Raw genomic sequence first — 17,439 nt, 5'->3', positions numbered from 1 at the left:
TCCAATATTAGTACTAGACAAATACTCTACTTCCTTAAATAAATATAGAAACTGCAAAGTATTACTGTAAAAAGAAATACTGTGCCAAATTATCAAGCAGGGAAAGCTGTTAGATACTTTTGGGTGGCTTATAAATTCTTGAGGAGGTGGGGCATTTGTATTGCAGCTCAATTATGAGGTTCTATTATTTTAGTAAATTATATTTCTAATAAAAAAAACATGGACTGACTATAGAAATTTTGGAAAACGCAAAAGAGCACAAATAAAATTCTAAAATCACTCATACTCACCAAGCAGAGATGCCCTTACAGTGTTACAATGCTTATGTGAAAGTATTTTTCCATGTAATTCTGTACATAGCATTTTGCAACCTGGTTTTTTTAACTTAATAAATCAAACATTGCCCCACTTCACTAAGAACTCTACTGCAAGTAATTCGTCTTGAAACTACATCTAAAATGGGCTTGCATAGGTACATTTTGAAAAAGAATAATTGAATTCAATTAGAAAGCAAAAATGAAAGGACAGGTACTGTTAAAAATACTGTACTGGGCTCAACACTGGCAAAGACACAGTTAGATGGGCACTCTCATATACTGCTGGAAATCGGTACATGCTCTGGACAGCAATTTGCCTTACCAAAGGGCTTTAAAAAAAAGTTTATATTTTCTGATCTAGTAATTTTACTTTCATTAATCTAATCTAAAAAAATCAGACTCAAACGATTTATCTACAATCATGTTCACTGCACAACTATTTAGAATAGCCCAAAACGTAAAACCACCTATGGAAAACAACAATTGAAAAATGTTTAAATAAATTATAGTACATCCATATATAGGAATATTTTATAGCCACTCTTCCCAAAGAAATTTTAATGCATGGGAAAAGGTTTATGCAAAATATTAAGTAAAAAAAAATGAAGCAGGATACAAAACTACGTGAATTATGATCCCAATTATGTTTATAACATAGTCTTTGAAAATAGGTGGAAGTAAATATAGCAAAACGCTGAGTGGCTATCTCTAGGTGGTTGGTTTTCTTTATCACAATTTCTTGTATTTTCTGATTTTTCTACAATGGGCAAAAATACTTTTATATACAAAAAATTATTTAAAAAACACTGGGAATACTCTAGCAAATGTTTTTAATACCCATTTCTCAGTTTATTGAGAATGAGAAGGAAACCAAATGTCCAAAATATATCAAAATGTGTTTTGGCTAGTTATAAATTCAAATCTGTCCAAAGTATAATCAGTTAACTACAGCAACTTAGGACGGATACATTTTTTTTAAGTGAGAAAAAACTTACTCTCACTTTTATTTTGTCAGTTTCTCTCAAGGAAGAAAAGAAAGAGAAAGACATACCAATAAAAATGTTTTCAGAGAGTGGAAAATTCTTTTCAAGATTAGGAGTAGGAATTTTTCTCAATTAGAATTTACGGGACCTATCTTATGCAGAATTCATATACAAGCAGAAATGCTTGCTTGTATATGAAATTCTGGTGAGGTACTAACAAAACAGCAAAAATTAGCCATAATAAAACTAAATACAAAATTTACATCTGCTTGTGTACCTATGAATACAAAACAGGAACATAACTGTTACCTTTAAGTCTACTATGCTACATTCCAATCCTTGAAATAATTCTTTTTCCCTGAACTCCTACGGGACGTAAGATACAGTATTCCTTTTGGCTCTTACCATTTTACTCCCCTGTACGGGTAATTATCTTTATAAATATATAGATTTTATCCATCAATTGCTTCTAGACTGAGTTTTTTGGAAGAGTAACACTGTGCCTTACAAAGTAGTGCTCAATACATCTGTTGATTTTAAGCTTACGTTGTTATGGAAGATTTTAATATCTTATGGCATATTTTTTCTCATTCACATTTGTAATACCTACAGATTTAACATAATTATCATCAAGTATGTCTAGAAATATTTAAAAAGTCTCATCTAGAATTTGGAAAGATAAAATTGAGGAGAACAATCCAGTTGAAAGGGCACAGAATGAGCAGAGGCAATAATATTTGGGGGAAAAGATCAGCCCTGTTAGAAACAAGGTTGAGAATCAAGAAGAGATAAAAAGAAAAATTAAAGAAGTTGGGAAACCAGATAGGTGGCTAGTATACTTTTTGTTAAAAAAAAAAAAAGCTACGGAAAATAAAATAAAACAAAGAGGACTTCTCTTAAAAAAAGTGGAATAATAGGAAAATGGGATCCCTAACACAGCAAGGCACCAGTTGTTTGGATTCGAGTAATGTTATCCTGTATTCCTCTTTATACAAAACATTTGCCCTCCAATTTGTCACAGTCTCTACTGGGCCCTCAGCAGAATAACTGTCAGCTGCCATTTAATGTCATGCTTGCACTGTACCCATGGCTCTCTCAAATGTGAGAAAATCAAAGTTAACCTGACAGGTACATGTTTTTTAAGAACAATGGTGGACTCCTTTCCCCTTGAAAAAAAGTTGGTTCCACATATCATATATTCTGTCGAGGGCTAATTTCCTGTCCCCAACACAGGCATAAATGTCAATTCTCAGCTTATCCTACTCATACCGATTTCAATTTCCTTACATAAGGTGAAAATTTCTTTGTTGATAATGATTTTTCTTTTACTTTTGCTCCTCTATTCAGTTTGCTACCTAGTAGACCTAGTAAACCTCAATAATCAATTACCTCTTCCAAAATGGGGAGACTGGAAAAAGAGGCCCCATCCTATTACAGATGTTTGCGTGTCATCTTTATAGTATGGTTAGAAGCTACACTATCTTTTTAAAAATATTTTTTAACAAAAATTATATATATTTAGGATGTACAACATGATGTTTTAATATACCTACACATAGTAAAATGATTACTACAATTGAGCTAACTAACACATCCATCTCTTCATATAGTTACCATTTTTTTTGTGCGTGGGATGAAAGCACCAGAAAAGCTCTCAGCAAATTTCCAGTACTATACAATATAGTATTAACTACAGTCATCATGCTGTACATCAGACCTCTAGACTTATTCATCCTACATGACTGCAACTTGGTACCCTTCGATCAGTATCTCCCCATTTCCCCCACCTGGTAACCACAATTCTACTGTCTGTGAAGCTATACCACGTTAAGGTTAAGTTGTGCCACAGAAGCAGAGTCTCAAGGAGCTGACCCACAGACGAAAGAGGAACTAAGCCACGCATGAGAGGAGACAAAAGGAACTGAAAGGACTATGACTTAGCTAAAGTCCTGCTGGAGCCAGAGGCTGGGACATACCTGCTCCTCAGTGAACTCAACTAGGCCAGGACTGAAATTCAGTTTGCAAAAGGAAGAAGTCTTAAGGAATAAAAGGAAAAGTACTGCATACTCAGTAGCTATGGGGGAAGCTCAGGGAAAACTCAACTAAGACCACAGATAGATACAAGGTAAAACTAAAATGAGATTGCCAACTTCTAGGATAGGCAGAAACAGAAGGCTCTTGGGGAAAAGCTGGAATCTGGTGGATAGAGCCACATGGAACCAAGGGAGGAAGGGCTCTCTAAGACTTAGCTTTGCCCAGCTTCATTGCTGTGTCTGTACTACGCATGTCACTAACTGACCACCAGCGTAGAGATATAAATTCTCACAGCCAAGTAGTTACTACTCTCAACACACCCGCTCCAAGAAAATGACTACCAATGTACAGAGACTGCAAAAGTAGTTTCAAAAAGAGGCCATATTCTTGAATCTCTAGGCAAAGAAAAAATGCCAAAAGCACTTGGAGCTGGGAACAGGGTACCTAGGATATTTTCACAGGAGACCCGAGACAAAAATAAAGTGAGAGCAGTTCACCTTAGCCTAGTATTTGTTTTTTTGTGTTGTTTTTAACAACAGATAACACTACCTCTAGTAAAAACTAGAAAGCCGGACAGTACAGTTGGGGCAAGTTTTCAGAGCTGCCTAAAAAATACTACTAACTCCAGGTTCATTGCTTTATTTATAGTAATACCTCACATATCTGACATAGTTAGAAAACAGAGTGACCTCTGAATTATCTGGTTAACTGACAGTTGTCCAATTTATTTGTTAAAAATTCCTAAAAAGAATACCACTGCATAGGAGGGTAGAATATGAACTCATAACTGTTTCTGGTTTATCTTATAGCTACAATTAAAAAAATACAGCATTATGAAGGTCTCATAAAAACACAAACAACAATAATATTGTTAATAATAAGATTTATAAAATAATTAGGTCTAAATGGAAAGCTGGAAAGCAAAAATGAAATCTGAAAGCTGCTAGTCATTGAAAAGTAACAAACTTGACAGATTAGGATCTTAAATTCCAAGTGTTGCTAAAAAACAGTGCCACTGAAAAGTACTTGTTTTTACTAGAGTAACAGACTAAATCTAAGTAGTTACTGAATAATCAAACATTTCAGAAGTCTTTTGGAAATGGGAGGGCAATGAACCAAGTAAGCCTATCAAGTTTTTTTGTTGTTGTTGTTAGGAAGATCAGCCCTGAGGTAACATCCATACCAATCCTCCTCTTTTTGCTGAGGAAGACTGGCCCTGGGCTAACATCCATGCCCATCTTCCTCTACTATTATATGGGACGCCGCCACAGCATGGCCTGACAAGCGGCGCATCGGTGCGCGCCCAGGATCCGAACCCGGGCTGCCAGCAGCGGAGCGTGCGCACTTAACCGCTATGCCACGGAGCTGGCCCCCATCAGTTTTTACTTAACCTAGTCTCCTGACCTTGCTCTGAATTTCACATACTCCAACTCTATCCAACTTTATGAATCATCATTGATGAGGAATATAAATTCTCTTATTGGAGCTTTTGAAGTTTCTTTTTTTCATCTGAAAGATTCAGACAGACTTTTTCTGAGCTCAGATCTTTATGTTTAGGCTCTTTTCAGGTGTAGGTCTTTCAGGCTGAGGGTACTCTAAACTGCTGCTCTATTCTTAGTCTGTGAAGAATGCCCAATATACATCCATGCTCGAGTAAGTATCGAGACAGCCTCCAAAACCAGACATAGATTATTTTATATTACTGGTTTGGGTTCTCCTCCACTAGCACAAATAAATGAGAATTACATAAAGACATAAATTCATAGTATTCCCAATTACAAAGAAATACTAAATGAAAGCAAAGGAAAAAAAATTTGTGAATTAAAAAAAACTAACTTAGTTAATAATAGTCAAAGATCTGATTTTCTCCATCAGTAGACCTGAAGTTTCTCTTTGGCCTTACATTCATTCTCCTTAATCACCTCCAAAGTAAAGCAAAGTTCATTTTAATAGAAATGAGAGGTAAAATATCTGCATACATTAAAATTAATCTGCCAGCCATAATCTGAGCTTTTAAAAAAATTCACATTTATATGAATACACTCGCGATGCATGTACACTTAGTTATACAGATGGCAATGAGGACAGTGAACAAATCTTCAGGAAGAAATTTACCTGTTTTTCCCCCAAAATACCCTAAGGCAGGGGTCCTGCAAACCCTATCTAGCCTGTCACTTGTTATTGTAAATAAAATTTTATGGGAACACAGACATGCTCATTTCTTTGTGTATTGTCTGCGACTGCAACTGAGACCCCATGGCTGGCAAAGTCTTAAATATTCATTATCTGGTCCTTTACGAAAAGTTTGCCAACCCCTGCCCTAAGACAATGGTTCATAACCAAAAGTGTTCATCAAAAATCACTTGAGGGGCCAGCCCAGTGGCATAGAGGTTAAGTTCGTGTGGTCCGCTTTGGCTGCCCGGGTTTCACAGGTTCGGATCCCGGGCGCGGACCTACGCACTGCTCATCAAGCTATGCTGTGGTGACGTCCCATATAAAGTAGAGGAAGATGGGCACGGATGTTAGCTCAGGCCCAATCTTCCTCAGCAAAAAAGAGGAAGATTGGCAACAGATGTTAGCTCAGGGCTAATCTTCCTCACACACACACACCCCCACACACACCCACACAAAATCACTTGAGAACCTTTTTCAAAAGATACCTGTCTACAATCCCCCACCTCTCCCTTTCTGATTTAATAATTTAATACACTGTGGGTGCTCCATTTTTCCCCTTACTGAATGCTAAATGAGCCATACACTCTACTTTAAATAGCACTGGCATTTAATACTTACTTAATACTTTTGACCACTTCCTCCTCCTTGACTCTTTCCCCTTTGACTTCTACAGCAACACTCTCCCAGTGGAAAACATTTCAAATGTCACTTTCTATGAAGCCTTCTGACTTCTCAGGTAGAATTAATTATGGTCCTCTTTCTCAGCTCTCCTATGGCATTCTTTACATACTTCTAAGGCTATACTTATTCATGGTTGCACCCAAAGTGTCTAGCATTGTGCTTGGTACAAAGTAGGCACTCAATTAAGCATCTGATAAATGGACACATAAGATGAATTCTAGACTTTAGGTGGAGGCCTTGACAAATATAATGCCTAAGGAAACAACAAAAATAACACCATACTGGGCGAGTGAAGGTTGAAGAAATATGAAAAACCTTATGTGTGAGGCATACACAGCTCTCCAGCATCCTGAACAAATAACCAAGCCAATTTTCCCCTCTAGCTCTCTCTCCTTCCTTTCAAACTGCTAGAGCTGCAAACACTAAAACACTGATTAACCAAAACAGAGGCATTTTATGCGATACCATTACTTCTCTGGTCAGTTTACACCTAGCCCATTAGTAAGGCTTCACACTATTATCCAACTGAAGTTCTTCTCTCCTTCAAATTCAACCAACAATTAATGGGTGCTCACTTATTTATTAGAACACTATTGAGCACAAATGAGACATCAAGGACCACGCTAAGTGTTTTCCATGCATTATCCCCACTTAATCCTATGCTAGGCAAAGAGAATACAGTCTCTACTCTCCCAGAGTTCACAATACAGTGCAGAAGAAAGGCTTGTGCATGTGTAACAAATACACTGCATACTGTGTTAAACTCTATGACAGAGGTGAAGCTTGAGCTGGACTCAAAAACAGATGGAACTTCTGAGAGGCAGCTAGGAGATGAATAACATCAGTACATGCACAGCAGTGGGGACAAGCAGAGGATGTTTGGGAGACCGAGAGGGGAGAGAATGAGATAAGGAACGGACAAGGTGGGTTAAGAAATGACTTCTGAAGGGCAGGCTGAGGCTTCTAGATATTATTTTGCATGCAGCAAGGAATCAGTAAAGGTCTGGAGTCAGGGAGTGACAATATGTTTTAAAAGTAGAGATCAAGTAATTACCCGCAGTATGTTGGAAGGATGGGAAGAGGAAGACTGGATATAGGGTAGCATTAAGAAAGAAAAGAAGGCAGAGACATCCCAGAAATAGAATCGATGTGACTGATGTGGAAGAAGGAAGAGTTGAAGGTAAAGGATTCAGAAAGAGAATCGGGTTTCAGGGTGGGGAGATGATGAATACTGGTTTAGACAGGTTGAGTTTAAGATGCCTGCAGGACATCTATGTACAGCAGATAAATATGCGTCCATTATTATATTTCATTCTCCACCATGACTACCAGATATCACTTGTCTCCTGAAAAATCCTGCTTTGCCCTTCCCCATCCCCTCCTACCCGAGGTGAAATTCCTATCTAATGTTTAAAGACCCTTCAATCATCCCACTTAACTCTAATCTATTAGTGCCAGTCTCAATGACCCATTCTGGTATAGTTAACCCATTTCCTGGACTCGTCCCTTTTTTTTTTTAAACCTTACCATCTATAGGAAGCAGTCTTAACGACCTAAATAGGCGAGACTCCTCGCACACAGAATAACCAAGTGTATCTATAAATTGTCATATATGCAGATTCATGGCATGCCCAATATCTAGACCATAAACTCTCAGATACCCTGTTTCTCGGAGGTGCTAGGTACTGTATTGGTACTGAGTAAATAACAAAGTAAAGACTATTTAGAATTGGTCTTTTTATTTTCAGAGGTTACAAAAAATATCATGAAGGTAACAGAATCAGAATATTCTTACATAGTATGTATATAGGATTCCTGTCCTAAAAACTAACAATGCTATTAAGAGAATATATTAATAGGTGTCTGATTATGTCTTAAATTGAGTACTATTTCCATCTTTATTAGAAAACTACTAGGCTCTAATCATTATGTTTTTTAAAATGTGATTTTTGGTTGAGTAGCTCAAAAGGCAGTCTACTATAACCCAGTGATTAAGAGTTCTGGCTTTGGAGTTAACGCCCTGGATTCAAATTCCAGCCCTGCCACTCCCTAGCTCTATGACCACAGTCAGGTTACTTAACTTCTCTGAGCCTCAGTTTCCCCACCTGTAAAGTGAGAATGAACACCTTCCTTACTATCTCATAGCATTATTGTGAGGATTAAAAAGGATCATGTACTTAAAGTACTTATCCCAGCCCCTAGCACATATTAAGTGTTCAATAAATATTAGCTATTTCTACTATTGGAAAAAGCAGAAAAAATTTTCAGAGGATTTATTAAGACATGTGAGTAAAATTCAGTTTGAAAAAGGTAAAGTTCAGAAGTGACCTGAGGACAGTCATCAAGTATATGAAGGATTACTCATTTCTAATAAAGAAAAAACCAAATACTTTCTTTAATGGAAGGAGACAGACCTAGAATAAACGGCTTTAAATTAAGTGAGATAATTGAGTTATACGGAAGAATGAATTTCTGAACTCTAAAGAGTGTTATATAACTAGTCTTGTTTCAGGTTGCTTGGGTAGAATCACAATTTCTTGATATATTTAAGAATAGGGCAGGCAAAAATCTTATGTTGGATGGCTTGTAGTAATCTTGCCTAGGGGTAAGGAAGGTGAACTAACTGGCCTTCTGAAGTCCTTCTGTTCTTCAAGTCTGTGATATATCTGACACAGGTACCAATTAGAACAGTAACTATCCAATGTAGATACTCTTAATGATCTCACCACCTAACTTCATCCAGCAAGAGTATGTTCTTCAAATATACTCCTCTCAAGTGTCTCCTTAAAAAAAATGAAAACAGCAATGATGACTCGTAATTTTACTTGGAAATTTGCATTTCTTGGCTAGATGGCTGGAGAATAAGAGTAGATGGTACAGATGTGGTGTCTCCATATGGCTTCAATAGGAACTAGAAACCATTCTGGACAAATATATATCTGTCTTAACTGCAAAAACAGAGTCCTATAGGGGCCGGCCCGGTGGCGCAAGCGGTTAAGTGCGCCCGCTCCGCTGCGGCGGCCCGGGGTTCGCTGGTTCGGATCCCGGGCGCGCACCGACGCACTGCTTGGTAAGCCATGCTGTGGCGGCGTCCCATATAAAGTGGAGGAAGATAGGCACCGATGTTAGCCCAGGGCCGTCTTCCTCAGCAAAAAAAAGAGGAGGATGGCGGATGTTAGCTCAGGGCTGATCTCCTCACAAAAAAAAAAAAAAAAAAACAGAGTCCTATATTATAAAAACCTTAATACCCTGGCAAATTTTTCCTGGTCCATCTTGGCGCTTAAAGGTGACGTAAAAGAGATGAGAATGTTCACGCAGAATGGCTTTCCTCCCCTGATCCTTGTGGCTGACATGAAAACCTTGGAAAATTGCCTATGGCAGCAAGAACATAGAAACCACACACCTGTACCTCCTGTTCTACTGTGACCTTCCATCCTCTCATAACTCTGACCCATCTGGCCACCTATACACTTTCACCTGAAGTCCCAGCCTCTTCTCTCTATACTTTTCTTTGGGGCGAGTGAGCATCTCTGGAGCCAACACCCAACACCAGGCATAGACTGGAACCTGCCTTGAAAGCACCCAGGGGCCAGCACTCCTGTTTTCAATTATTTCCAATGGGTATTCATGACCTACTTTTCATCTAGAAATCTAGATGAACAGAAGCCAGGGCAAACAGGCTCACAGGATAAAATGCCTTAAAAAGTCAATTAGGGAAGCTGATTATCTAGTTTAAATGTAGTTTATCTACTTACATGAAGCTCTTCACTGTTTTTCTCTCTACCTATTTGCTCTATGGCCCTTTTATTGCTTAGACAAATCTCCACAGGGAAAAGTAAAGAAGAAAACTAAAATCTGGAATTTTGGTTACTTGAGAGTACTTCATGTAAACATGATATAATGGAAGGAGCAAAACTAAAGGCTAAAAGGAGACTTAAAAATTATTTCAAAGTTAAACATATAAATGCTACTCTAGTCTTATCCCCTACGTAAATTATTTAAATTCTGACATTTTGGGAGAAGGTAAAGGAGCAAAGTTATATACCTAGGCTCACAAGTTCTCTCCTTCTGCCACAATTCCTCAAAGCTAGATGCCTCAAAATGGCTTCAAAACACCTTTCCTAAGATGTTTTATATCTTTATATCTTTTATAGCTCTTTTTAGTCATGCAACATCACTGTTTAGTAAGCAGTGATACAGCATTATTTGTTTACCGTTGGCAAAAAGACAAATAAGTTAATGACTTGTCTAAAGTTACATAATGTGTCAGTGGCAGAGTTATTAAAAAAAACAGGCCTCATGACTTCCCAGCCCAGCGTGCTTTTAATTAGCCTACAAAGATATTAGCAGGATCTTATTATTATTTATAAATAATAACTACAATGGTGGCTACCATTTATCAAGTCCTAACCATGTGCCAGGCACCCTGCTAAGTCCTGTATAGTCTCTCTTTTAATTCTCACAATATTCCTGTGAGGCAAGTAATATCATTATCTCCTTTTGGCAGGTGAAGAAAACATGGCACAGAGAAGTAAATAACTTGCTCAGGGTCACCCAGCTAGTCAGTGACAGAACTGGGATTCAAATCCAAGTCTGTTCCTATAGCTTGTGGTCTTCACTTCCAATATTGTTCCACTCCCTAGATCAAGGGACAAGTTTAGTTTTTTGTAACTCACTACACTTGGGAAAAAAAAATAACTCCCTACACTATACCATTAAAAATTAATCAGAACAATTTATAATAGTGAAACATGTACAAAGTTCTGATGCTTTCTTCACAAACAGGTCCAAATAAATATAAATCTCCATTGAATTTGGCAATACTGACAGATGTATGCTGCTGCTTCATGTAAAACTAGGCACTGCGTTTGTTAATAATATAGTAACGTTAAGGACCAAAACTGCTCCTGTTCTGACTAGAGCAGCCATGTCAAGTGACAAAAATGCTAACAAATCAGGAGGGAGAAGCATTTTTCAGGCATATTCATAATGCCAAGGAATAAATAATGGGGTAATAAAGTTTACAGTACAACCACTTTCAAGTAAATAGTATTCTTTCTTTGTACCTGAATGTTTTTAAGGACTAGGAAATAAAAACATACTACTCTCGTTCTCAAAAATCAGCAAGCCACAATAACGTGAAGAAATCTGAAACCACCAAATAAAAATCACATCAAAAAAAACCAAAATGAAGTGTTCTACTGCTATCTGCAGTTTTGGAGGTGGGGAAGATAAACATTTTTCACAGTTAAGTCTCACTACAACAAAAACTGTGTGACCTCTGAATTCCCATTTGTGCTAATGCTGATTCTACGGTTCGAGACTATTTATCCTAAAGCAAATCTCAAATGTTATCCTTGAACTTCTTCATATTGCTTTTTTTCTAATACTAGAAGACTGACTACTTTTCAAAATAGATTACTCCTAATCATCAAAATGATAGCCTTTTCTTCCCACCAGATCCTTTGTGAAATATGAGGTTATTCAGTGCCTAAGAACACAGATACACGTTCTGCCAAACCCATCTTTAAAATAATGAAACACTTGATAGTGAAGCTACTGAAGATACATTTACAGATGTAATTTCAATAAAGAGCTCAAAGGAGAAATAGAATAACCAAATGAAAAGACATTGTTTCAATGTAAACCAAATGTATCATAAATACCAATTGAGATGACACTACTTTTCTAATAGAGCAATATAGTATCTTGCCAATCTGGTTACTGGTAGTGAAGACAATACAGGAAGATTACTCTAGGATAGCTACAGGAAAACTATAAAATTCACCAAAAGTTATCCAAAGTCATAAATGCTGTGTCATATAGCTGAACCACTGTAAAATACTTTGTTCAGCAAGTGCTAACATTTTCCTATAGAAAGGACACTGTCATCTTCATTTGTAATGACCACAATTACTTTATGATGGAAGATGAAAACATATTAGAATTTAATTTTGAAAATATACTTGAATGAAGACTTGAACACACGATACATTCAAATTAAGCAAATTGCTTGTTTTCTAAGTCAACACAGCCTCCAAAAAGATTTTAATTCTTTTTGAAAAGAAAAATATTTGAGTAATATAAATATTGATTCACTCCTTTTTTCTTGAGTGGTAAATAAGTTAAACCCAGCCTTGGAATTTGCGGGTTCATGAAAAAAAAAAAAAAAGACTGCAATTTAAAATTATACTCAGCTAATAATGCAATACACTCTAAAATAAGCAATTTCCTCCTTAATGAGCTTAAAATAAGTTTTATTCTCAAGAGGCAGAAATACCAACTTACCAGCTTCGTGCCTCTTTTAATTTCCTTTTGGACATCTTCAATAGAAAATCCACCAAGACTTTCGTTATCAGAGTGTGATGATACCAAAGCAGATGAAAAGAGCTATAAATTACATTTAAAAAAAATTAAGGTTCATATATAAAGAAATTACAGTGAAACAATGAGTAAGATGTTAAATCTAAAGGAAATTTTCTAGTAAAAATGGCATAGCATTAGTGAGAAACCATTTCTTAAAAATTTAACTGAGTTGTTTTTTCCTATTCAGGAATATTCATTGTTAAGAGTCTCACGGTTTCAGGTCTCTTGGCCGCTGCCCATTTACTTACCATGCACTTATGGTGTGCTGCCACCTTCTGGTTCTCAGATATTAGCAACTGTCCACATTCCTTGTCTCTATTTGACTTACAAAAGCCACATTTGCGCTGTCTTGTAGGCCCCTTTTTCTGTTCAACTGAGCTTGACATGATTTTTAAATTGCCTTTAGAATGCCACTTTAAGCCTCAAGAAATGCTACAGAGAATAAGAAGGGCAACAAAATGGTTAATTTTGTTTTAAAACCAGTTTACACATAGTCATGTAAGTTAATATTTGACCTAAGTTTTAATATATGCATTTTAAAATGGCTATTTAGTATAGACAAATTAATATTTAAACCTAAGATGCCTCCAAAATAGAAAAATATGTATGTATGCATAAAGATAAGTTAATGAAGTAATGGGAAAAAATCAAACTGCTCCCAAATTAGGGGATACATAAAATAATTAGAACTATTTCTGCGTAGATAAATAAAAAATGTACAATGTATGATATTAAAACAATCATCTGCTGACATAATTAATGAAAAATATTTTTCACATATAGCTAAGTGCCCCTTCAAGGAGACAAAGAATTATATACCTAAGAGCAGAGCAAAAACTACTAAGGGAACTACACAATATCCAGAGTGAACAAAATTCTATAATTGCATAATTCCTCAAAGTTCACATATTAATTAACTAACAAAAGAGAAATGAATTTACTTAACCATGACTTTGGAACACTTATTTTTAAAACTCGAATTATTCTCAAGTTAAAAAAAAAATCACGTATAAGTCTTTAATAAATTAATTTTTGCTATTGTATTCCTTTTTCATGTAAAGACAAAAATAAGCTTATAACAGTCTATTCAAAAGCATCGACTTTAGGAATCAATTATTTATAAAAACAACTATATTATCTGACTGCGATTTCCTCCGAGAATCAGTTTATCAAACTAAAGTTACAAATTAAGAGTAGTGTTCTAAATGCAGTCACTTTCATACTTAAATTAGTAATATTGTATAAAGGAAGGAAAATTTCTCTGAATGAGCCTTAAATTTAGTCAAATTATAATTATAGGTGGTATAGTCAAACAAAAAAAGGGAAGAAAAGCTCTAACATGGAAGGTTTCAGATTTAGATCATCATTCTCAACATGGATTCTTCAGAAGAATCTAAAAAAATATAAAATTTGATTTGTGTAGTTTTCCCAAATCAACAGTACTATGCAGTTCAGGACCCAGGTTGCCACAACACGCATTACAATCAATAAAATCTCAAATTTTTGTCTTAAAATTTACTAAATTCCTTCCATGTTTCCATATATTTGAACATTTTCATAATACTATGTTGAAAATATGGACTCACTAACGCTACATTGTAGCTTTCTGAGTAGCACTTGTTCACCAACAAGAACAGTAGCAGCTGGATGCCAGCAAGGTGGTAGCTGTAAACCATTCAGCGCTTTATAATATAAAAATGTAGATAATTAAAATTTAACATGAAGTCACAAAGAAACAGGTCTTCTCATCAACTGATATCTCAGTTTTTCTTTTTAACGAAACTTCAAAGGCCCTGACAGTCTCTGCGTTCATGGGTTTAACAAACTTAACGCTGTCTACAATTTTAAATACCTCAGTTTTCCAAATGGCATTGGAGACTTTACAACAGTACTGTATTCATAGCACCGGCTATAAACCGTGAAACTGATTGAAAACAGGCAGCAAATACTTTTAGGATTAAAGAAAAAAAAAGACATAACAGAGAAACAAAAGAAACAAAAGGGGAAGTGTGTTGTGTTTGCATTTGCTCAGGCAAATATGTGTTCAGTTGCTTTATCAAGAATATAGCTGCCAAAATCTTTAGAATTAACTATGCAAAACACCAAAATTCATAAATAGCACCAAAATTTGCTATTTGAGTTCTAAATTAGCCTTCTTTACTACCATGCAATGAATAGTAAGCACTCTGAAACCACTGTAATGTATCCAGCATCTTTCTGGGACATCCTTGGCCAGCTGAAAGGATGGCACATTATGAATCTAACCTATACAGACATCTTTAATAGTGTAATATCTCTACAATCCTAGACGGGCTATAAAACCGGCTTAAGATAAAGAAAATTGCTACAGTAGAAAATCATTTTTTATTCTTGAAATTAATTCTGAAAATGGTACCCCCAAAATTCTATCCATATTGAATTCTGCCTCTTTTCAATTTATAAACAGGTAAATTTCTCATCCTAATTTTGAGAACCTGCTTTTCTGAGTATCAACGACCCCAAAATCTAAAAGAGAAAAAAGGTACAGTTTATTTTGCACTCAAAAAATATTCTAGTGTTCTTTCTTTCTGTAATTAGTTTAAATATAATTTGTAAAGTGAACAGAAACACAAAAAAGTGCACCAAACGAATTAAAAACTTTCCTCAATGTGTAATGACTAAATGGATTTTTCCACTAAAATTCAAATAATGCATCTGTGCATATCTTGCTAATTTTTTTACAGCCTCCTTGTAAAACATGAAGTGGAGAACATCATGGAAACAATGACTCCTAGCAAAAATGTCTTTATCATAAAAATACAGATTTTTATCTAATGCTGTCACATTTGTGGTCTCTCGTTAAGGAGAATAAGGGCATTCCAAGGACCAATATTAAGGGGTTCATAATGATTCAATATGGCATTTTAATTTCAGTCTAAAAGGTTTTTCAGGGCATGCAGAGATCAAAGTTTGATGCTTTCACCCAACAATAAAACCTTTTCCTTAAAAGAAACACAACATTACGGATAATGTTATAAAGCAGAAATAAAGAGGCAAAGATAGCGTGAAAAACATAATTTAAATGTCTGAAAAAATACAAAAGCTCGGTTAGGCTGAAGCGATCAACACGTTTCTGATTTTCCAAGATGCTGTGAAGCACCAAGGTAGAAATAACCTGAAACATCAAGGAGAGCATTCAAGAACACACTCGAGAGCTCATTCAATGCCTGGTATCTGAAACACCATTTTTCACAGGAAAACAAAACAAAACAAAACAAAAACTGCAGTTCCGGAAGATCAAACAGTTCCACACGCAAGCAAGTTGAAATATACAGATCAAAATTTATAAACGTGATCCCCAAACAAGCAGTATTTCTGTCAGGAAAGTTACAGTGGAGAGAAATAAACGAATAAGAGATGAACCGGAAGGGCACCTGAATTTGGTTGCACGATAATATTACATGCTTCGCACTGCTTTTTGCGGTTATTCAAAAGGAAACTGAAGGAATTTTCCAGTTGTTTCAAAAACCCAAGGGTAGAGAAAGAATTTGAACTGTATGAATAAGACCTGATATTACGTAGTAAGCCGATGAAAAGAAAAGGCTTTTCAAAAATAAAGGATTTTTCAAGTTCCACGCAGAATATCGAAACGAACAAATTTCAAAAGAATGTCGTGCTGTTCGTCCATATAATAAAGGATGGTACACATAACGTACCAGATCCTCTCCGTTATTTATTCCTCAAAACACACTAGACTCCAAGATCTCCCTCTAATCAAGCGCTAAACTCGCAAAACTATCTTCTCTAAAACACTTTAGCAGGTTCCTTTCGATCGTAAAGTCAGGGTCCCCTAATTGTCCTTTTCCAATGCTCCCGAATCCAGGAAAACATCATCCTACCACTTTCTTTAACCCTCCCCCAGGAGTTCGCCCTCTAATAGTCTTCGTTTCATATCTCAGTTTCACCCCTCATTCCCCCCACCCCGGAGTTTTTCCTCATTCCGTAAGGCTAACCCTCTTGCCATCCTAACAATTCTTCCTCTTACTTTTCCCAAACTGGGAGTCTCCCTCCTTCCCAAATATGTCCTAAGCAATGGCAAAGACTAAAAATCCCCAGGATTTTTTCCTCCCTAAATGTTGCGCCCCCTCCCCCGAAGTCTAGGCTTAAGCCTAACCTCTCCTTTAGCTCCTCCAAAGCACTTTTCTCAGCAGCCTCTTTGCCAAGCGCCTTCAATGAGCGGTGCTTCTGGGGTCTCTGACAATAAAGCGAGACCACCAAGAGTCCCCCTTAACAACGGGCAGGGGCGGCGGCCTGGCCACCGCCATCCTCCTTGTCTTCTCCCGCCGGGCAGAGAATGGGGGGCCCCAGTGTACTGTGGGGACTCACCGGCGGGGCCCAGAGGCGAACGGCAAGGGAGAAGCGCCAATGAGGGGAAAGAGAAAGAAGTCGGTCTCGGTTCTCCGGCAGCGCCTGGGAGCGGGGCTCTGTCGCCGGAGGTTGTTTCCTTTCATTCGAGGAGAGACGGGCTCGCCGAGCGCCCTTACGTCGCCCCCCTCGCACGCAACGACTCACACGGCGTTAATACGTCCCGAGCGCGCCGCGAGCCCTGATTGGCTGTAGGGAAGGGGCAACTGACGCCGCAGAGCAACGGCGCATGTGCAGAGGCCGCCCCCAGTACGGATCCGGGAGGTAGGCCCCGCCTCCTGCTCGCGCGCGTACCTTCTATTCTCCGGTCCGCCGCTCAGCCAAGTGTTTGGGGGCAGGATCCGAGGAGATAGAGAAAGAGATTCAAAGATATCGCTGTGGGTTGGGCGGAGAAGGGGCAGGGTTGGAACTAGAAACCGTTGGACAGGGGCCCTGGGGAACCAGTTTTCAACAGTGATTCAAACGGGTAGGCCTTATCC

General features: G+C 37.3%; 1 protein-coding gene across 4 annotated transcripts in view; it reads right to left on the bottom strand.

The window, feature by feature from the left end:
* Positions 1-17,069, bottom strand: part of PHF6 (PHD finger protein 6) — a 45,978-nt gene extending 28,909 nt beyond the window's left edge. For 3 of the 4 annotated variants that reach the window (XM_058536780.1, XM_058536781.1, XM_058536782.1), the window contains exons 1-3: positions 16,922-17,069; positions 12,805-12,988; positions 12,479-12,580 (exon numbers count right to left, since the gene is read on the bottom strand). In XM_058536780.1, coding sequence (XP_058392763.1) covers positions 12,479-12,580; positions 12,805-12,942 — 240 coding nt within the window. In that variant the 5' untranslated portion in view covers positions 12,943-12,988; positions 16,922-17,069. The remainder of the gene's footprint in view (positions 1-12,478; positions 12,581-12,804; positions 12,989-16,921) is intronic. The other variant, XM_058536783.1, reaches the window with a different exon arrangement.
* Positions 17,070-17,439: the final 370 nt, after the last annotated feature.

Source organism: Diceros bicornis, chromosome X (assembly GCF_020826845.1).
Source record: "Diceros bicornis minor isolate mBicDic1 chromosome X, mDicBic1.mat.cur, whole genome shotgun sequence".
NCBI classification, from domain to species: Eukaryota; Metazoa; Chordata; class Mammalia; order Perissodactyla; family Rhinocerotidae; genus Diceros; species Diceros bicornis.
The sequence above is the reverse complement of the archived record's forward strand: the minus strand, read 5'-3'. Positions and strand labels throughout refer to the sequence as shown.